Genomic DNA, 23,161 nt, shown 5'->3' with positions numbered 1-23,161 from the left:
CATTTTCAGATGTTCAAAAGGTCGTAAAGGCGGTGGGTGTGCTGCATAGCTGGTTACAGCCTCTGGCTACATTGTGTGTGGGGCAGATTACGCATGCCTGACAGTATTATTGAGCATAGGTGGAGAAACCTTTCGTAAACCAATGTTCTGTGATCATAGATAACATCCACATTTTAGATGTATGATCTTTGCCGTAAGCTGACTTTGCATAATGAGGAAAGAAATGTTTTGGCAAACTGTGTTTGTTGTCAGGAGCATACCACACACCAGTTCGGAACATAGCACCAGAGGTCTTCCATTGGGAGATCTCAGGAGGAGTGACAGTAGACTGTACTGCAGATAGAGAGGAGGACATATCAGAAATTATAAATACTGTTTGTTTATGAAAAAAAGGAAGTGACATGTCAGTTATGAGTGTGAAAGCCTGTTATTTGAAAGAGGAAGTGGTAGGTGAGGCGCAGCTTTAGCAGTAGCATCAGCCTTGGCATTACCCTGAGACACCACATCGGTAGCACGTGTATGTGCAGTACATGTGCATACAGCAACAGTCTTTGGGAGCAAAATGGCAGACAGAAGATCTGTGATGAGACTGTGATGTGCTATCTTTTTACTAGAAGACGTGAGGAAGTTTCTGTGTTGCCAAAGAGCGCCAAAATCACGAGTTACACCGAATGCATATCTGGAGTCAGTGTAGACTGTGAGTGTTTTACCAGTAGTCAATTTGCATGCTTCCGTGAGTGCAATAAGCTCTGCTGCCTTGGCTGAGAAGTTGAGAGGATAATATCATCATCTGAACCATCAGAGAAACTAACACAGTTAGTACCAGGCACAGGGTCACGTGAGAAGGACCAATCTAAATACAGAGTAAAGTCAGAGTTAGAAAGAGGTCCGACAGAAAGGTCAGGTCGTGGAGAACACTGGACTTGAAGTTCAGCAATACAGTTGTTTTCTTCCCCCTCGTCCGGAAGCGAAAAAAAAACATTGGAAAAGTCTACAGCCAAAAACCAAGATGTGACAAGCGAAATTTGGGAAAGCAGCGTACGGGTTGGCAACAATAAGCGATCGAGCAATAACAGGGTCAGTCACAGCCTTCAAGCACAAATCCCCCCTCAGTAGGTTGACCTTTGTCTCTGATTTTCTTAACTGGAAACAGTGGAGTGCGGACAGGCGAATCTGAAAGTAAACGAGAAACATCAGAAGGGCTGGACAACATGGCATAAGAATTAGCGTGTGGCTAGAGAACAGAATGTTGGAGAAACTTTTTGATCAAATGCACTCAGACTGGGGGAATACACTACATCAGGCATGGTTGTGGGTTGCCAATCAACGGCAGCCTGGCATGATCTGACAAATGGGCCTAAGTCGCGCCACTGGTCATCAAGAGACTTGGAAAGCAAGATGTGAGGGCTGGAAATCGAGACGCGAAACAGTGCCATCTGCTGGTCAGTGAGTGAACCCACAGCAGCACTTCTGGAAACAGACCAACAAATATTGGTCACATTCAGAGAATCATCGGGAAAAGGCAAAAACAGAGATTCATAAACGATATCTGAATGAGTGTGCATAAAATCAGAAAAAGGGATGACAGGAGAGTGTGACATGGAGAGCAGATCAGTTGAGGTATTTATAGGAAGATGCTACTGATATACAAACAGCTGCTCATGTGTTGTTTGTGACATGAGGAAAGGAGGTGAAGAGGACTCATGCATAACCGTCATGAGGGGAGGACACCAAATTGAGGCCTAACGCAATCATCAAATCTCTTCCTAATAGATTAATTTGGCAACAGGGAGACAACAGAAAATCATGTTCAAACCTTATGGGATGTTTTTCAAATTGAACCGTGCACGGGAGAGGTTTTGTGAAAATTTCCTTTGCTTTTGCGCCACTTGCACCTTGAGAGAAAATAAAGCGACCACTCATTTCAGGAGATGTGGGAAAATATTATTCTGCTCCTCTGTGGGAAGGCAAGTCATCTTCTCTCCGCCTGCTCCTCCCTTACTTCCTGTATTTCAGTAAGCAGTGAAATTTCTTGCGACTGACTCTTCGTTGGTTGGTGGAGTCTGCTCTTGTCACTGCATCATGTTGAGGGGGGGTTTTGTCGTTGGGGAGGAGGAAAGCTGAAACGCTGTTTAACCCTGATACTCCTAAAGTGTTTGTAAACTCAAACACTTCAGCCACCCCTCCATCGGCATAGTGGTGAGAAGATAGTGAGGGAATTTTATTTTTAGTGAACTATCCCCTTAACCAACCTTTCTCCCAGTGTATGACTTCACTCTTACCATGAGTCAATGTGATTTGATTTCTTTAATCTTCAGTGGGTTCACTTGTGGCCTCTGAGCTGTGACCCTGGCTGTGGAGAGCACCGGTGCACGTTAGCCTTTGACCACTAGATGTCCTCCTCCTCATCATGACAGCTGCTGGCTCAACTGTAGCCGGGGATCCTGTTGTTGTCTGTCGCGCGCGCACACACGTACAAGCACACTGCGCTTCCTGGCCACGCCCCTCTCGTGAATAATTCATCAGCTACCGGAGGAGGAGGCTCGTGCCCCCGGAGCTGCTCAGCTCGTGTGACGGTTAATAATGGTCACAACATCAGCAGAGACACAGACCCACAGAGACACGGGTGAACGGTACTGAATGGAGAATCCGCCTCACGAACAACGACCCCGCTGGTTTGCACCGGAGATTTACAGAGGAGCGACCGAGGGTTTGATATTAACCCGACCCCAACCTATTATCTGCCGGCCTCACATTATCCTCACCGCCGCGGGTCTGCGGGGAAACAAACGCTCACGGTAAGCTCAGTGCGTGTCCGTGGTTTGTGTGCGTGTGTCCATGTGTCCCTGTGAGCGAAGGAAGTGCAGATATATATTGTAGTAAAATGGCTGGTGTGTGCGTGTGCGTGCGTGTGTGTGTGTGTGCGTTTGCGTGTGTGTGTGTGTGTGTCCTCACATTTCCCACCAGTGCAGCCATTATTAAAAAAATCAACAACCTAATATTAATAATGATTTAATTATGATAAATAATAACAATTTCACTCATTATCATTGTTGTTGTTTAGTAGTGGTTGTAGCATGGCCCCTGGTAATGGATGAAATCATGTAATAATCTACTGGACTCTGAGGTACTGCAGAGATGTTGTAATAACAGTGTAAATCCTGCTTCACTAGCACAGAAGCACATTTACATTGTGCTATGATGATGTTACAACCTCTACAATGTAAAACACAAACTCTGGCTTACCAGTTAGACACCAGGACAATGCTGTGGCTGTAATGGAGGAGCAGAGAAACGTCCAAAGGAACAATTTTAAGATGGGAAAGTCCCGGGACATATCAACTGTGTGAATGTGTGCGTTAATTATTTTACATTGTCCCGTTGTCATTTCTCCTCCATGTTCGACATGATTCAATTTCCAGTTGGTTGTACTGTGATTGGTGTGTGTTTGAGCCAGCTGGTAGAGAACAGTAGTTGAAACAGAAATGATTTAATTAACATAGTTTTTTTTCTGGCCGATAAATCTTTGGTGATGGTATTACCTACTTACCTATACCTACTTACCCCCGTACCTACATACCTACCTACCTATACCTACTTACCTACCTACCTATACCTACTAACCTACCTACCTATACCTACTTACCTACCTACCTGCATCCTTACATCCATCTATCCAACTGGATCTTGTGGGTCTAGGAGACGAGGAGGTGGAGCTTGGCGTTAAGTGAACATTTGAGGAGGTCTGCTGAGGGTGGGAGTTTGAATAATGAGACACTGTTTGGACATTTGTTCGGTTTAGGTGTTTTAGATAATGCCCCCAAAATGCTAAATGTTGCTCCTTTTAGAGTTTGTTCAAAGCATTTGCATATAAAGGGAGGCAATGTGGTTCAGGACCCTTAAGGCCATAGGCTGCTGCTGATGTTGAAGGCTCATGATATGATATATCGAGAATTTTGAGAATTAAATCAATTCAGATAAAAATTATGCTTTACCATCCTGTAGCTAACAGAGGATGGAATAAGTAGTTGATAGCCTTGATCGGACAGGCTTTTCAGGAATGGTATGCGACCAGGGGTAGGCAGTCGAGGCTAGGAGCACTTGTTTTTTGTGAATGGGATGGAGGGTGCCAGAAAAGATCGAGCAGCAATAGGAAGTAGATGGGCAGAAGGTCTCAGGGTGAGGGGTAACAGTGGATAGAACCCAGATGGCATGACCCCATTTATTATCCTAGATTCTCACAGGCGACCTCCAATATGTTCTCATATAATTGTAGGGCTTAAGCACCACAGCAAAAATACAGACGCACTATTCAGCAATGGAAGCATCCCTCAAACACAATGTAAGCATACCTTCTCATATCGAAGTCACTTTAATATCGCAACTAGTTCAGATGTATTTAAGTCCTCTCAAATACATCTGAAATTATAAATGAAATCCACTTAACTGGTGCCTATAACCAAAAACACACTTTCTGTGAAATTACAGGAAGTCACATCAGATTGGATGAAAGCAACTCTGCACATTAGCAGCCAATAGTAGCAGACTCAGAAAGCATCTACATAGCTACATAGCTCTTTAGTTGTTGAGCTATAATATATTATTGTATCTAGCAAGCTACTTCTGTATCTTGCTATAGCAGCTATTCTGTATAATAAGATGATCAAAATGACACCACAAAAGTTAAGCCAAAATACACAACTCTGCAGACTGTGGCTCCAAACAATGTCTTCAGAGGACAATAGTAGCACCCATATTCAGCGTTCATTTTATTTAGAAACTGATGAAGTGGAGACACGTCATCCTTACATACAGTCATGGCTTTCCATTGCTTCATAAAGGCCTAGACTATATGATTGCAGTTGAAGTAATCTCCTACTTTTTAAATCAAATCTCTGGACATGTTTATACCGAATGCAGAAACATTGCTCTGACCAAGATGCATCTCTCTGGCTTCTTTTTCTAGACAGTGGTGGTGCAATTGGGTGTAATCTCATGTTAATCTGCCTAACCCTGTAGTTCGTAGTCTGGGTTTAACACTGCCCACCATGTCAGTCATTAGTTTAATGTGATCACTCATACTGCATCATTAGTGCTAATTAAAAGTGTACAAAGCGTTGCCAGGAACTGTAATGTGCATTTTCCCTGTAGTTTTTTTAATGTTTTATCAATTCCATAATGACTCCAGCACATTCTTGCCAAAATCTTCTAAATATTTTCTGAAACCTGCCTGGCAGACTTCCTCTGGTCTCATCTTAAACCCACTACACAAAATTTGAGTTTATAAGCAGGATATCTATTGAAAACTAGTGATAACTATTAGAAAATTATCCATGATACCAGTGTGCAGTGCCTTTGTATGTGCACAATTTATCACTTGGGCTTCCCGTGGTCTTGGAAATGGAAAGCACATGATTTAGTGTACTGGTATCATATTCCATATGGCAAGGACGAGTGAGTGTGGACAACCTGGCCGGTGTCCTTGATGTTCTTTTGATCTTTCAATAGTGTGAATAATTTGTGTGTGAATAATTTTTGAACCTGTCCTTTAGCAGTTTGCACTCCCAAGCAGTTTAGTTGCTCTCTTTGTGGTAGTGAAGGTTACAAACACAAGTGGAAATATATATACTATAATCTGTAAGCATCAGTCAGATGCTAACTTTGTTGGACTTTCAAGTTTAAAAAAACTAGGTTTTGATGTTTTTGATGATTATTTTTGTGACTGTATAATCTGCTAATTGCCAATTACATTGATAATGTCAAGCAATAAACAATAAAAAACAATAGTTGGATTTGCTGAGATGTATTTTTGATAAGAATCTTAGGACAATCAGAGGTAAGAAGCAGATAGTCCAGTAAATACGTTCAATTACATGAGGATTATATGAGGTTTGTCATATGTAAATTTTACATTAGTAAAGACGGTGGACAATCTGTCATTGTCAGCTCAGGTATAAACACAGACAAGGTACCAGTAGCTGGATGCCAGGCTGGTCACATAAGACAAGCTTTAAATGACTTCAAAAAGTGTATAAGTGATAATCGTTTACAGAAAGAGGAAAGGGGAAAAGGTAAGCATGTCAGTTAGCCCTTTGTTTGTTTATCTCCAGGAAGTTCTTTTTTGTTTTTGAGGCTACGAACACACACACAAGCTTGGGCACACACTCACACACTCCCTTCCTGTATGAAGGCAAACTGAGGGAGACCTGAGCGATTGCAGGAAGTCAGGATTGACTTCTCTGGGGAAGAAAGATTAGAGTGTGTGTGTGTGTGTGTGTGTGTGTGTGTGTGTGTGTGTGTGTGTGTGTGCGTGTGCGTGTGTGTGTGTTTGTGTGTGTGTGTGTCCACTATTGCTAACACACAACCAAACCTAGCGTAGCAAAATGATTCTGGGCAATTGCTCTGTGTTTAGTGTGTGCGTAGGTGAGGTGTGCTTCAGAATAAATTGTGTGAATGAGGCTGTTGATTTCCTCGACTTAGCGGAAGCTGCACTCACCTGTGTGGTTGTTTAAAACGGAAATCCCTCTGAGGTGTTGAAGAAGGGGGCAAACAGTCAGTGCAAATGCTAGGTTGACCCAAAGTAGAGGCAGCATGAAGGGCGAAGCATGCCTTGGATCATCAGAAGAAACTAATGAAGTTGTTTGAGAAATGAAAAAAAACACACATAGACAAACATAAAATATTACCAGGGAACAGGTAGAACAGGTTGGATCATTTTAATTGATTTTGCATCAGCATAGGTCACTTGCATTCTTGAAGAACGTGTATGCGGATGTTCGTTCTGAACCGTTTTCCTAATCCTCTGCTGGAGTAAACTCAGTTAACAACCAAATCAACTTGGAGCAATCCCCTTGTGCACCATGAACATCACTAAATTACATTTGAATCCATTCAAGGGTTGTTGAGACATTTTACAAAAAGTCCAAACTGTCAACCTGATTACGCAATCCATATATTAGTGATGTTAATCAACTATTTTCTTCCTTAGTTTTGGCCTATATTGAGGCAAATTGTTTTGTGCCACAAATCTGATAAATATGTAATGGGCTGGTACAAATTTCCTTTACACAACACATAACTACTACAGTGTATGACAAATATATTTACAGTGTAAAAATGTTCTCATCAATAGTCTCTGGTAGCCAAGCTATCGAATGGTGACACACACATCTGTGGCATTTCTGTGATTCAGTTTCTTTTAATATTTCATCTGGAATATAAGCAGATATGAATATGCTGCATCTGCAATAATATATGTATATATATCAGCTTGGTTGATTTAGCGCTAGGTCTTGACACTGCAGGGGTCAAACTGTTCTTGCAAAACAAAATAAAAATGTTTTATAGTAAACTTAAAAATATGTTGATTAGTTTGTTTTTTGCAATAATTGCAATAGTGAAAATATGTTTTTTAATGTAACATTAGCGGTGAAGTGTAGGAGGAGAATTTGGAAATGTAACTGAATACATTCAAAACAAGTTAAATTTGTATATGTTTGTAGCCTGATTGGTTAGAATGTCAGTAAGTAATACTTAAATAGTGTGTGGATTTACAATTGGGCTACTTTTCTCTCTGTAGATATGCTAGCATGATCATGACCTCCAATTGGCAACACTTCTTAATAATGACTGCACTGTATGGGGTTTAACCATTTTACTTTGTCAATGCCACACAAGTATAGGGATACAGAATTATTCCCTGGTTGATTTGTCTGTCTGGAATTAACAACCAGTTAAGGTCATCAAATCCAGTTTTCAACATGACTGTTGTAAACTTGATGTTCTACTGGGCAGATGTGTGAACTGTTTGGTAGTAGGTGCTTTTAGAATTGGTGACTGGAAAAGAAACAGCATGTTATTTTTTAATATGAGGAATTTGTTTTTAGCATTCAGTTGCTCTGCTAACACTAGCATCAAGCTAAGCGCTACATTTATGGTTATACAAACTTGTTGTTCTGTGTTACTTGTGTCAGTATCAAACAAAACGTTTGTGTGCTTGAGACAGGAAAAGTTGGAGGAGGTCAGATGGAGACATAACTGACAACAGATGGTGTTTGTGTGTGTGTGTGTGTGTGTGTGAGAGAGAGAGAGAGGGAGAGAGACATGCAAACACCACACTTATCTCTTGTTCTCTTTCACACATATGGACACACACTCAAATGAATGAGCTTCTCACCACGTCGCCCCTGAGTTACATTTACTGGCATCAGAGTGACTCAGATCACATTTCCACATCTCCCTTTCTTTTTCTATGTATTTTTCCTTTTTTTTGTACAAGAACACATAACTTAAATAGCTAAACTGTACCTTTGACATACAGTATTACAATTACAGTATTATATATACATATATATGTGTGTGTGTGTGTGTGTGTGTGTGTGTGTGTGTGTGTGTGTGTGTGTGTGTGTGTGCGAGCCTCCATGCAAAATACACTTTGGGAATAACAATTAAGTTGATATGGTTTATCTTTTAAAAGTATCACATTATTGTGAAGATTAACTAGGCAAAGTTATCTTAATCTACCAACTCTGAACTCTCCAAAATATAATCCAACGTCACTTATAGATGTCACATGTCACCAGCAAACATCACACAAATGTTTTGGTCTTGTCCTCGCTTACAGGATTACTGGTCACCCATTTTCAAACACTTCACCGAAGCTTTCAACATAGTGCTAACACCATGTGCTGAAATTTACATCTTTTTTTAAACATGACCAGGTTATCATTTAATCGGGAGGACAACAAAGAATATTATAGCATTTGTATCTTTGCTAGCACACCAAATAATACTGTTGGAGAGGAAGTATTTTTGCCCTTTAAGCATCTCTACCGTTTAAGAACCTCATGATGTTCCGAAATGTAGGGACTGTTAAGTACAACTTGAGGGGATCACCTGAAAAATGTAGTCTATTTGTGGACCCATGATTAGTAACATAGTTAAATTAAAGACTACAGGACAAATTAACACCCATTACTGATATACACTGATCATTTTAATTCAGAATTTTGCCTGTTCTTTTGCTTTATTACTGACTCAGTTATCATGTTAAAATTCAACCTATTTATTTATTATGTATTCTATTTTGATCTCAAACCTTGTACTGTAACCTGTACTGGGTCCTAAATGTTCATTGTATTTCTTTGTACCTGTTCAATGAATAATCACAATTATGGTGAAAACAATTAAGTAACATTACACACAATAATGCAAAAATTTGCTACATTATTATGGAAAAGAAAAGACAAAACAAAGTAATGGATACTACAATAACATCAGTAATGAAGTATGTCATTCATGAAATAACTACATGTTAGGTATATGCCATAAGATATAATACATTCAGTCTGTTATAGTTTTATTAACCATTTTACCAATGCATCAATCAAAAAGTTGTAATATGATTATGCATCAATGCAGTTAGACAGAAAAAAAGATTCATGAATGAAGTGTCCCACAACCGGTCAGTGGTCTATACCGTCTCTACTATCTTTAATTGGATTTATACTAAACACTTTAATATTTTGTTTATCTTCATATAACAATTGATTTAAGGTGCATATTTAACCAATTGAACAACATACTATTTATTTCTATTAAATGTGTATTGTTTAATTTTGGGCATTTTAATTTTATATTATTCTGCTTTATTTTGTATTTAATGTAATTGTTTTGCGTATTAATATAGATTTTCAACAACATTTCTCTCTCTCTCTCTCTCCTCTATTTTTCTCCTTTCTTTTCACAGACAGATTTATACTTAATTTTTTCAGCCACTGTCAAATGTGTCCAGTGCATTTAAAAAAAAAAACTGTCACTATTTATAGTGAGTGTGTGTGTATGTGTGCGTGTGTGTGACTGGATGCTTGTCATCAAAGATTAGCACATTGACACACATTACACACATGCAAATCTAAGCTATCTACTGCTGTGTGTACATAACATCTACGAAATAACACGACATCTGGCTGCTGCAGCCAGAAGCTTTTGTGTGGCTCTTTCTCAGACAAGGATTATGCTTATTCCTGACTAGCCATGCAGATACTTCAAGTCATTCTTACTCTGAGTTAGAGACATCTGCTGCTGAGTCTGGTTGAAGTATGAAATTATTGTTGTTTTTTTTTAATGGAAAATTATTCTATGTTTTTCTACGAGAAGTAGTTTAAACACTTAATGAAGTGTTGTTTACTGTCAACAGTGGCTTATCTGACACACAAACACACACACACACACACACACAAACACACACAGGAAATGTAGGGAACAATGATGATTATTAAAATGGATAAACCTACATTGAGGAAAGAGGATAAAGTAAGAAAATAAAAACACTGCTATAAAATATTAATTATAAAAAACATACAAAGGCAAATGTAAACTAAGTAAAAAGTAATGTATGAGTTAGGACTTCAGAAAATTACAGGCAAAACACAAAAACACACATTTAACACTGACCACTTGTGTGATCTAATACCAGGTTTGAAAAAGACCACAGTGAGTCTGAGTCTCTTTCTTCCCAACAGGGACTCTGTTGGCTATCAAACACTGAGGAGAGTGGGAGATGTTCATAATGGAGAGTTGAAAACATCTTCCTCTTCTGTGACTACATGCAGAGTTAAGCTAAGATGAGATAAGACTTTATAAATCCAGAGGGAAAGTCTTGGGCCAGCTTGCTCCAAGATTACAGTACAGAACAAGATAAAGTAGAGTGTATTGTAAATAAAATAAAAAAACTAGGTGTATACAGAGAAATGCATAACCAGTGCCTATTTGTAGATATCAATAGAAATGAGAATAATATAAGCATGAGCAAAATTCCATTAGAAAGAGAAACTATTCCTTAATTAAAGTGGCAGTAAGTAGAAATTATATAAGAGTTGTTGGAAGAATAGAATTAAATGTCTTAGAGACGTGACCGCCTATCATTTAATAAATTCTATTCACATGAGCAAAGAGGTCTGTCATATGATAAATGGGTCAGGTTCTGAGACCAACCTACTATATAAAAGAAAGGTGACAAAGCAATAACATTGTTGCATATAATTTTATTCTTTCAACATCCTCTTTTGCAACTAGTGAATTTTGTTCTGTTAAGATGAAAACAATTGCATTATCCTCAACAGACTATGGGATATTGTACATTATATTGAAATATATAAATATAAAATATAATTGAAATATATTCAGTCATAACATAGTCTTTTAAATCTGTGTAGGTGCTGGCGTAGAAAATGGTAACTTCAGATTCATAAAAAGTGGCCTTTCCTGTAGGGAGCTTTACAGTTCCTGGTCCAGTCCAGTTTACTATAGACACCCAGGTATTTATACTCCCACACAATCTCCACCAGCTCGCCTGTGATGGAGAGAGACAAAAGGAGAAGTCCTGGTTCCCGAGGAGTCCTGCACCAGCTCATTTGTTTTCTGATCAGTTTATACTCGTCCACAAACTGTCTATCACCCTCTGTCCTCCCCACAAATATAGAAATACCAATATTTGTGTCTGTGTTGGTGTACGAGGAAACCAAAGTCTCTGTGAGATTGAGGGGGAGTGAGTGTACTTCATACCGGCCTGGATGTCCTTAGCAACCAGTCTGATTGCTGCTCTCACTGAATCTGGCTCATGATGTGCTGATATTCTCTGCACAGTCTGTAGCCTGCGTTCCTCCACCTTAACAGAGAGTGTCCTGCGTGATGGGCATCTCCGAGAGTGTTCATGCTTTGTTCTTGCAATGGTTAGAGTATGGAGTGTCTAAGGAAGGAGAACCAGAGCTCTGTAAAGTTTGAGAAAAGAAATGCGATCCCTCTGGTCAGGATGCTCTCAGCCTCAAGTCCTCTGTAGGCCTGTCGAGGGGCTGACAGCTCAGTACCACCTTTTTTCAACTGTCCTGATGAAATGAAGCTGCTGCTGAGCTCTTTTGTCCGTGATCATGGTGTTAGGTGACCAGCTCAGATTCAAGGATATATGTAAGGCCACAGACCTAAGGTCATCCACTAGGGCTGGATGAAAACAAAAAGAATCAGCAGCAATATAACAAATTCAATAGGTTAATAATTGCTTTTCTAGTCTCGATGACCACTCAAGGTGCTTTTTTACCATTCACACACACACCCCCACACCCCCCCACACACACACACACATTCATAAAGTGCAACTGTGCAGCCATCAGGGGCAATTTGAGGATCAGGATCTTACCCAAGATGTGGAATGGGGAAGACTGGGATCGAACCACCAACCTTCTCGTTAGAGGACGAGCTGGTCTACCCCCTAAGCTACAACTTCCCCAATATATTTATTTAATGCCCAAGAATTGTGTAAAGCACTGCAAGCACATGATCAGCTTCAGATCTGTAAAGTGTTTTGCTGTTTATCCAGTCTTGGTCTTTCTCAGCCCATATAAAATAGTTTATAACAACAACCTTGAATTAGGACCAAAGTTTAGTCTTTAAATTTGAAAAAAGTAATAATGTGACCTTTATTTAGATAATTATCAATATCAATTGATATGAATAATCATATATCAATATCTTGATACATTTTTTGGCCGTATCGTCCAGCCATACTATCCACCCACAACACCTTACTCCTATTGATGGTTATGGGCTGAAAACAGGGAGCCCATTTCCTTGAGTGTAGACGAGCTGCTTAAGGCCGGCGCTTGCTTCTGCGTTGTCAGGGGCCCGCTTGCACGCAGCTGTAACGCAGGACTCGTTGTCATTCATGGTTTTCCAACCGTTGCGCGGGTTGCCATGCAATTCCCCGCCAGAACACTAGGCGGAGTAATGTTTTTTGTCGAATCTTCTTTGCGTGTGGCACGAAGAAGAGCGATATATTTACATCGCCACGGCGGCTCCTCAGAGTCTTTTTCTCGCGGAAAAATCCGCCGGTTAGTGACGGGTTATACTAGTGGTCCTAGTTTCGGATCTCTTCTGCCAAGTGCTCTTCTATTTGGTCCATATTTGTTCTTCTAAATCTTCCGTGGTTTCCGGGCATGAACCGGAAATGCGACTCCGGAAATGATGTAGTTAGCAGACCAATCACAGCCCTTGCAGGCGGGTGACGCTTGCGGGGCTTTGCCGTCTAGTTAGAAAAATTTGCTGACACACGTAAGGACGTAGGAAGGGGCATGAGGGGCCCGGCGGGGCTCTTGCGTCTCCGGGCCCGTGAAAACGCAGAAGCATGCGCCGGCCTTTAGTTTTATCAGTTACATCATTCTTCACACAGACTGAGCTGTCTGTGTGAAGAATGATGTAGCTGTCGGTATGTGATAATGATCTCGCTGTCGGTATGTGGCCTCATTATAGTTGTCAATAAGTCTCAGGATGTTGTGTCATTTGCAAACTGGAATATGAGCTTGTGGTTAGGGATGGGTATCGTTTGGTTTTTATCCGATACCGGTTCCTAACCGATACTTTTAAAACGATACCGGTGCCTAAACGGTGCCTGAACCGATACTTTTTTCAAAAAAGTGCACAAAACGATACTTGACTAAGAAAGGCTTTTTTATTGCCAAATATATTAACTGTATAAAGTAGATTATAAATATGAATAAATACAAAACCCTTTTGAACTTAAAACTATGAATAACATACGAACTGTTAACAAAAGTTTACACTATACTTAAATAAATAAAAATAAATACAAAACACACACACTCTGACTCGTGACTCTGACTTCGGTGCCTGAGCCAAATGAAGACTGAGGGTCCCGGAGCCGGTCCCGGAGCCGGTCCCGGAGCCGGTCCCGGAGCCGGTCCCGGAGCCGGTCCCGGAGCCGGTCCCGGAGCCGGTCCCGGAGCACCTCCAAGAAGGAAATGCGCCGGGGGCTCGGCTGCCGGTGGACAGACTCCTGACAGGACAGGCTCCCGTGCAGGTGGGGGGGGGGGGATTTCCTCGTGAGACCTCTCCCCGGCGCTGGCTGCCCCCCACCTGCACGGGAGCCTGTCCTGTCAGGAGTCTGTCCACCGGCAGCCGTGGCTGCGGGGGCCCGGCCGCCGCTTCCCGTGAAGGAAGGAGCGGAAGCGTGAGGAGGCGGGACGAGCGGAGACCTCAGTCTTCCATTGGCCCAGGCACCGAAATGAGGCACCAAAATCTCCGTTGCATTTCGGTCCGGGTAGGTACCGGTTGTATTGGAACCGGTTCCATATTGGAACCGGTTCTCAGTACCCAACCCTACTTGTGGTCCAGGGTAGATGTGTAGTAATGTCTGTACAGTTTAGTTATCAGACACCAATGTTGGGGGCTCCTGTGCTTGGCATGTGTTCAGCTGACATCCTGTTACCCAGCCTCACCACCTGTGGTCTGTCTGTTAGAAAGCCTATAGTATCCAGTCACAGATCGATGTGGGAATATAGAGGTCGGCCAGTTTCTCATAAAGCTTTGGAGGTTGGATTGTGTTGAAGGCCAAGCTATAGTCCACCAAGAGCATTGCTGTGTCCAAAATCACTCACTCATATCACTAACCACTATATAGTGACTTCTATATAGAGAACTATATAGTGAGCTTATCAGGAAAAGAAGAAAAAAATGCTTTAGGATACTACTCTGTGCATTTTGTCTGCAAGATTTTGACGTATAACAACAACTTCTGATGTTGGAAAATCCCAAAATAATTTTTTAATGTTCATTTTACACATAGAATTGATATTTTTAAGTAATACGCTTGTTAAATTACCATTTTTGAATGCAGAAATAAACTTGTTTGTCTGTTCGTGATGTGCACACTAATCATTCGCACAGCACCTGAAAATGGCAAACTCACTAGTGGTCTATATAATGATGAGTGGGTAATATCAGACACAGCCTATGCCAGGCTGGTGGGTTGTCAGGGGTCTGTGGTCAGTGTAAATGTTACAGTCATTTATCTGAATTCCACAGGGTGGAAGTAATTCATGCAGGTGTTTAGCTTTTTGGGAACTGGGATAGTGTTTCCCCTTATTTGCTCTACATCCACACATGTTTTTTGCTTTAATACCGCAGAGGTGCTGTGGAGGGCATGTGCAGACTCATACAGAAATAATAACCATGATGCTGTAATTAGCAATGGTCGACAGAGGGCGACAGAGGTCAGGGTTTGCTTGGGCAGCTTTAAATGCGAACACCTGGTGGGATTTAATTGGCAGTGCAATTACATATTACATATTTTGGAATTTGGTTCTCAGATTCGAATGAGGAAAAATTTTGTTCGATGTTCAATTTTTAATTTCTTCAATTATTTGCATTTATGTTTCTTTTAAGGTATAATATGTAATGATTCTTCATTGAAATTTCTCAAATCAACTAGATCTATATTATATTTTGTGTTGATTTGTGTACTTACATAAAAATATTTCCAATGTTCAAACCCAGTGAAATCACCAATTTTATTCAAGAAAACAGGATGTTTTATATCCACTTTGCTTTTGGTAATAGGTGCGTTCGAGGTGGACTTGGTCTGACTATGTCTAACCTGATCTGCCGATGTGATTCGCCCGTGGCTGCAGGGGGGGGGGCTAAAAAAATTCTGGCAGACACTTTTGACTTTTCATAGCGTCAGTGAACCAACGGCGATCTCAAGTCATTTCACATATTAGTTAAATCAAAATAATGTTTCATGAATACATACATGATGATGAGTTCAGGGATAAAAACACCACCCACAAGAACATCACTTATTTTACATATAATCTCATCCTCTTTTGAGACAAATAAACAGCAGATAATGAATCTCAATTTCTTAGAATAAAAAAAAAAAGATACGTCATATATGTCATTGAAGCCTTTAGCAAATCAATTTTATTCGTCACAGAGGTTTCAAGGTGCTGCAGCTGAAGTACAACAACTGCACGGTCTGACTGCAATCACCTCACTACAGCAATGTTTTAAGGTCAAGTGACATGATAAAGTTTAGCAGGGCTGGCAAAAGTCAAACAAAATTTCTTACCAGCATAATTATACCATGATTATACATTTGTGACACATTATTTGCAGTCCACCATTTCCTAAAACTTTATTTTAACTTAGTATTTATTATCTTGTACAGCTGAGTGTAGATTTCACACTTAACACACTCCTAGAAACATTATTTTAGCTGTTGTATGGAATTTGTCCTTTACTGTTGGTTTTATTTATGTCAATTATAGAAAAATGGAAACCTCACAATGTGAAATTTTAGCTGGTTAAATAAAGCTCCAAGAAAAAAAGGCAGGTGATGGAAGTGACACTGCTTTTTGCTCCTGGACCAGAGTCTGAGCTCTTGGCTGTGAGGGCAGGTAAGGTAGGAGTAAGATTTTGCTTGTCTGCAGCTCAAATATTTGGGTCAAAGCTACTCAAGTTGAATTTGACTCAAAACAGAGAGAGAGTCCATTCAAATTAATCCGTTTTCCTGTGAGATTTACCTGTTTTACAGTTTAAATGTTATTGTGTCCAGGCCTTTACAGTTGTATAAGCAGAGGGGTCATTAGGGCCCGAGCACCTCCGGTGGGAGGCCCTATTGAAATTGAAATGATTCTTATTATTATTCTCCGCCAAGTTAAATTGGCTTTTTGAGGGCTTTCCCATGCTCAAAAAGTTTCTAAACTTTGCAGTAAATTAGAAATGTGTGAAAATGGCCATATTCTGTAGTATTTGGAAATAGGCGTGGCAAAATAGCTCAATAGCGCCACCTACGGATAAGCCCCTCATTTAGCATTCACCGATCCTCACAAAAAAAATACCCAGTTGTGTATCGTGACCAGACGCACAAAAAAGTCTCTCGGTGCGTTATGAAAAAAGCAACAGGAAGTCCGCCATTTTGGATTTAGTGGCCATTTTGGCCATATTCAACGTTTTTACTTTGATGTACTTGTCGTTGGGCTTTCCTCGGATCAACGTAAAATTTAGACGAGTGTCATCACAACAATATGGAGATCTAAAGTTATCAAAAAAATCAACTTTTCGTCAGAGCCTGTGACCGTGGCGTGGCGTCAAAGTTTGATTAAACGCCATCAAAACACGGGCGGCTGTATCTCGGACATATTTGTTCCAATCAAGTCCAAACTAGACACATAAGACAAGAGTCGCGACCCGAAGACAACAACACAGAAATCGTGACTTAAAATCACAGCGCCCCCTGGTGGCAGCAGGAAATGTCTTGTTTTTGGTACGTCTCACACTTGGAAGTATTTCTCCTCATCCCCTTTGCACAACCATGTGAAACTATGTCAAATGGGTCTCAAGACATTGATAATGAAGATATAAGATTACTGTGACTTTTCGTCAAACGCCATATTAATGGCGTGGCATCAAAGTTCATCAATTCGCCATGACACACGAAATTGCTATAACTTCGGTGTTCAAGGTTCAATCTCCCTCAAACTACATGTGTGTGTCAACAGCCCCCCCCCTGAAAGCTGTCAGACGGGTTTAAGGAATGGGCGTGGCAAAATAACTGACTAGCGCCCCCTAAAGGGCAGCCCCGGCACTACGATTGGCCTACAGCTACGAAAATCGACGGGGACATGTGTCTTTTCATGACAAAGAAATAAGTCTCTTGGATAGATATGCTAGAGTAAACAGGAAGCCCGCCATTTTGGATTTGGTGGCCATTTTGGCCATATTCTGCATATTTACTTTGATATACTTGTCGTAGGGCTTTCATCAGATCAACTGAAAATTTATATGAGTCTAATCACAACAAGATGGAGATTCAAAGTTATCAAAATTTTATTTTTTCGTCAGAGCCTCTGACCATGGCGTGGCGTCAAAATGGTGGCTACAGGAAGTGAAGCGTTTATCCTTGCCGCAGTGCCGAACGCATGCAACGCGGAGACGAGCGCTTGCTCATCCAACGTTCTCTCTTCCCCGACCGCAACAGACTTGGAACGCGCGTGTGCTCGGGCCCGTTAGTGCTACAACGTAGCCCTAGTTTGAATTTGTTATTGGTTATGCTTGCACTCTTCACAAATGTTGTGACTTTTGATCTGAAAGTCTCCATATCCCACCCTCACAAGCTCTCAGTTTCTAACAGAGAAAAATGAATGCCGTTAAAATAATTCTTCATATAAAATCCAACCTCTAAAGCTCACTGATCAATAAGTTATATCTATTTTGGTTCGTCAAGTTTGAGAATTTGTGTCATCCCTTGTGTCACCAGTTAACATAGTACTTTGGGGGCCCCAGACAAAAGGGACATGTGGGGCATACACCAAACCAGTCTCTGGTACATAACCTATCATAACATTTCAGGGGTTTCTTTCAAAAATGTATGTTGGTTTGTTGGCAGCAGGTTTAGACAAGGAGCAAGAATAATATATACAAGGGTATAAAATCAATTCAGATTTCCAACATTTTATTGTTGATGTTTGAACAATACTAAAACATAGTTGGAACGAGGAAAATGACTAATGTGCTGGAGTGAACTACAGCAGCAAAGAGAATTGGTACTGTTAATCATCGGAGTAATAATTAGGAGAGTCAGGGTTATAATGACTGTATGTGTATGTATGTATATCACTTACCCTCTCCCTCTCTTTTTCCAGGGAGACGTGACAAGAAATCTGTGTGTGACCTGTTGTTGTGAGCAGTCATGTTCCGAAACAGCCTTAAGATGCTGCTGGGAGGCAAAATCCGCAAGAACAACAATGGTCAGTACTTCTACGTCATTGTATATATTGTGTACACTTGCTGCATGTTCTTTTTGATATCTACTCGTTGCTGATATGTTGTTCTAGTGCTTTCCATTATTTGATACAATCTATTTTTCTCTTGTCTTCAACAGGGGCCAGCAGCATTGAGTCAGAGGGGTCAGAGATCAGGATGATTGAGGGGTTCACTCGTTCTCTTCCCTCCTCCCCCCTCCTCAACCTCCGGCTGGGCAAAAGAAGTGGTAGGGAATATTTGTGTACTGTACCTATGAAGATATTCCATGTGATTCAGTCACATACACTATAATGACACCTGTCCTAAGTCAAATACAGGAATATACTGGAAAGTACATTCAAACAACACAAACACAACAAAATATTTAACATTTAAATTCACTAGATCCAGATTTTTAATCTGATCTGCAACAAATTACACACACTCAAAAATATCAGTCCCTTCTTTTTTTCATCAAGGTTATGATGAATTATCATATCACAAAAATTATGGAAAACGCCCTATCTCGGATTGTTAAAGAAAGTGAAAATAAATTCCTGGATCTATCCAGTAGTTTCTGAATATTCCTAACAGACAAACAACGATGAAAATATAACCTCCTTGGCGTAGGTAATCATTTTTAATGTCATTTCCTGAATTAAAGATGCTTATTAATATTGTTATTTGCACAATAATGTGATAAGTTTTATTGTCTGAACATCATAAATGTATTAAGAAAGTAGCAAGTAATTAACAAGTAGCAACTTCTTCGTGCTTGCCATCAGTTTTTTTCTAATTCTCCTATTCTAGTTATTTATTTGACAAATTGCCTTGTTGACAAACACTCCTGTCATCATATTTGTGTGTTCGGTATACTTATATCTGTATCCCATAGCACTTTTCTTGTCTTAATTACAATTATAAGTGCATCGCAGTACAGGTTTTTGCCATTCACACACACATTCAATATACACAGGGTCTGAATTATTTCATGAAACTTGCTTTTACCAATACCCTGGGATACCTAATTATCTTATTTTTACTTATATTATCTTACATTAAGATGTAGCACTGATAACACAGCATGAAGTGAAAACTGTGCAATCAATGGGTTTCTTTTCGGTCTGTGCAGGGTCATGTTAAAATATCTTATTAACTTTTGAAAAATCTGAGTGGACATAAGCGTATAATTGTTTCCCTTTGTTCAGACACCTTAAACCAAACAGAGAAAAGGGTATATGGCTTTATTTGTATGGTTCTTTTCTCTTCCTGTCAACCACTCAAAGCACTTCAAGCCACATTCACCCATTCACACACACATATACAGCAGCATTATATGCTGCGCTTTTTACTTCCACACACCATTCATACATTGCCAGCATAGCTGTAGGATTTTTGCAACAACCCACACAGCCTTAAAAGTGCTCCACAGTCACTATGCTACGTTTCACGAATGAAATAGAACTAACTGTGGAGTAAACAGACCTCAAACACACTTGTACAGATGTGTAACAGTTTGAACCTCAAAGAATATATTTATTTGATATAGTGGTCACAATAAGAAAAGTTTAAGAGATACAGTCTGTAAAGATTCTTTGTTGGTTGTGGCGTCATTGTTTAATGTGCTAGTTGTGCCAAAAGCCTCACAAGAATATCCACCCAATGGAGTCTAGGTTCTGGTTGAAAGGGAGGACAGAACCAAGAAGAAACCATAACAAACATTCAAATAGTTTCTCATTTTCTCTCTCCCTTTACCACACACACAAACACACACACACACAGCTGTGACCTGTTACACTGTGTCTGGCACCAGTGAGGGGGTTGACCTATGACCCTACATTTGATCATCCCTAGGTGCCTTAGTGAGAGAGAAAATGCAGAAATGTAACCCAACCTCCTGCAAAGCTCTCTTCTCCTGCTCCTCCTTTTTCTCCTCCTCTTCCTCTTCCTCGGGGCTGATTTGACACACTTTGTCTAAACATTACCATGTGGAGCCTCCTGACTCTTTTTTATTTTCTGTGCTTTCTGTCAAAACAACAAAACAAAAAAAAACAAGGCAGCTTATTAAAGTCAGTATTACAACATTTTTATTACACAAGCTCTAATTTCAATTCCAAACACATATTTGAGCAAAATTGATTGATGACATCTGGTTCATGTAAACTATTATGTCATAGTAATGTATATTTATTTTAAAACAGCTTTCACATGTACTCACTGAAAAATAAGCTATAACTGTAAAAGTGCAGTAACTGCAGGCCACTCAGTACTAATCGGTAAAGCTGGTGAGATAGCTTTAGCTACACTAAAGCTAAATCTACTAGATCCACCATTACCTGTGATTTAAAAATATCTACTTTTAATGAACTGACTTCATGATGAAGAAAAACAACCTGAACTCCTTTTCAAGGTAAGACTAGCATATCTTAGCTTATGGGGATTTTGCTAGTAAAGGCATTTACGGAGGTTCATTAGCAAAACATTAATCTCACTCAAACTTTTAGCTTTGTGTTTGGTCTCCACCAATCCTGGGTATCTGGCCGTGTAACTGCATTGTTCTTCAGCTATAGCAGCAAAATTGTGCCTATGATTGTACATTGTTGCATTTTCATGGTAATTTGAAGTTTTTATATTGATATAAATATTAATATCAATAGTGGTTTGACAAACAGCGGAGTCATGTTAGCTCGCTTCTAGCTGCTGTTACATCCAGAGGTGCAAAACAGAGATATATTAATTCCTCAGACTTAGGAAAGGAATGTAAGAAAGATATTTGGTTATCTTCAAATCAATTGGAGGATAGCCCTCTCTACATTTAATAATCATCTAAACATCTAAAAATGTACTGATGTTCAATTCAAAATCTTCTATCTATGATCTCTTTCTACATTTTTCACATTTCTGGGGCTAAAGTGGATTATGATAGTCCATGACTGTGTTCAGACACTGTTTTGTTCTTCCAAAACTGCAGTCTCACTTTGGCTGCAGTGTTTCTTTCTTATCTGAATCTTCCCTCAGTCTTTCTCTTTTTGGCCGTGCTTTTTTTCTGTTACAAGACAGAAGATCGAGTTGTGTTTTTTAACTTAGCCCACATTTCTTGACATGGACTCTCTCCACTCGGCTCCTCCTGCAGTCCCTCTATTTCACTCTGAGTGTGTGTGTGTGTGTGTGTTGGTTGGAGGAGGGAGGAGGTTCAGACGGGGGAGGTCGCCTTTCCGAGCAGATATGGAGGCTCCGCAGTTGAAAGAAAAACACTTCTAACGAATGGAAACCTTACTTGTTGCTTTCCTTACCGAAGAGGACGTCCTCTCTTCTTCTTTCTACTTCATGCTTCAATTGTTCTTCTGGTTCTTAGCTCTAGTTTGGAGGAGGCGCTACCTGTGAATGAAAAGGAATGCTTTTTTGGGGGCTGAAAAGGATAGCAGCCAGTGAAATACATTGTCCAGATCTGCTGTGTGAGTTGCTGTAAAGTTGAAGAGCATGTGCTTTCCAGTTTTACTGGAAGTTACATCAGCACATTCACTGTTGATATGAAGAGTTTGGCTTTTACCACTTTTCATATGTTTTACGCTTCTGTTTTTTTAAAAACCACAGTCATTCTGCTTCAGAAGTTGGCGTTAGAGTGGACTTGAGTGTTTTTTCTTTTCCTGGAGAGTCTCTCCCCCCTCTTATCTCTCCATACCTACCTCCCTCATCTTTCTGTCCCTCTCTCTTTTGTGTACTCTGGAGAAGGAGGAGCTCAGGACCAAAGGGAAGAGGACTAGGCAGTGATGTTTCAATGTGCATCCAGTACAAGCAGTGCCACGGAAATTAACTCAGTTGACTCTGCCCTCTCCATGGAAGCACTGTGAACCAATCAAACCCTGCTGCCAGCTAGCTATGGACTGCACAGCTGCTATTTTGAAACCATGTGCCTGCTCTAGAACAAAGTGGTGTCGGCATGAGCGGTCCTCCAACCACCGTCGCCCATGGAGGCTGCTGCATGGCTGCATTTGTGGCAGAGGTGTCATGGAAGCGGATGTCGTCTACCACGCCTCCTCCCTCCTGCGGCGTTTGCTGTTATATGTTTGCTGTTGTCTGTCCAGTGAGGACAGCCCTGAGCTGCGACAAGATTGGGTGGCTCCTCCCATCAATGGAGCACAGAGGGGAGGACGAAGAGAGGAGGAAGGTGAGAGTGAAGTTATCAGCAGGCAAAACAGAGTTCTACCTGGAGAAGAATTAACTGTCTTTGTGTCTGTATAAGGGGGCTGGTGTGTTTCAGTAAAACGAATTAGCTCTGGCCTACACATTTTCCAGATTCAATGACTTAGTTTTTTTTTCTCATTTTTATAAAGTGAGGGGACTTAAAAATTGCATATTTTAAAAGGATTGTCAAAACCAATGCAGCAGATTCCAAAATATCCTGAATCAAAATTCCCAATTCCCTTAATAATATTTTAATTGGGCTCCACCCCTTTATTGGCCCCTCCTATCAAGGGTCACACCTAAAGTTTGTGAGGACTACATTTAGCTAAAATACTGAAGTTGATAAAGAACTGTTAAGGTTTGATGGAGTGCCACTTTGAGA

The 23,161-nt window shown here is 40.4% G+C and overlaps 1 protein-coding gene across 1 annotated transcript in view; it reads left to right on the top strand.

The window, feature by feature from the left end:
- The first annotated feature begins 18,541 nt into the window (after positions 1-18,541).
- LOC133023812 (protein TANC2-like) overlaps positions 18,542-23,161 on the top strand; it is a 32,449-nt gene continuing 27,829 nt past the window's right edge. The window contains exons 1-2 of the mRNA XM_061090882.1: positions 18,542-18,599; positions 18,734-18,841. Coding sequence (XP_060946865.1) covers positions 18,542-18,599; positions 18,734-18,841 — 166 coding nt within the window. The remainder of the gene's footprint in view (positions 18,600-18,733; positions 18,842-23,161) is intronic.

Source organism: Limanda limanda, chromosome 17 (assembly GCF_963576545.1).
Source record: "Limanda limanda chromosome 17, fLimLim1.1, whole genome shotgun sequence".
In the NCBI taxonomy this organism is placed as follows: domain Eukaryota; kingdom Metazoa; phylum Chordata; class Actinopteri; order Pleuronectiformes; family Pleuronectidae; genus Limanda; species Limanda limanda.
The sequence above is the reverse complement of the archived record's forward strand: the minus strand, read 5'-3'. Positions and strand labels throughout refer to the sequence as shown.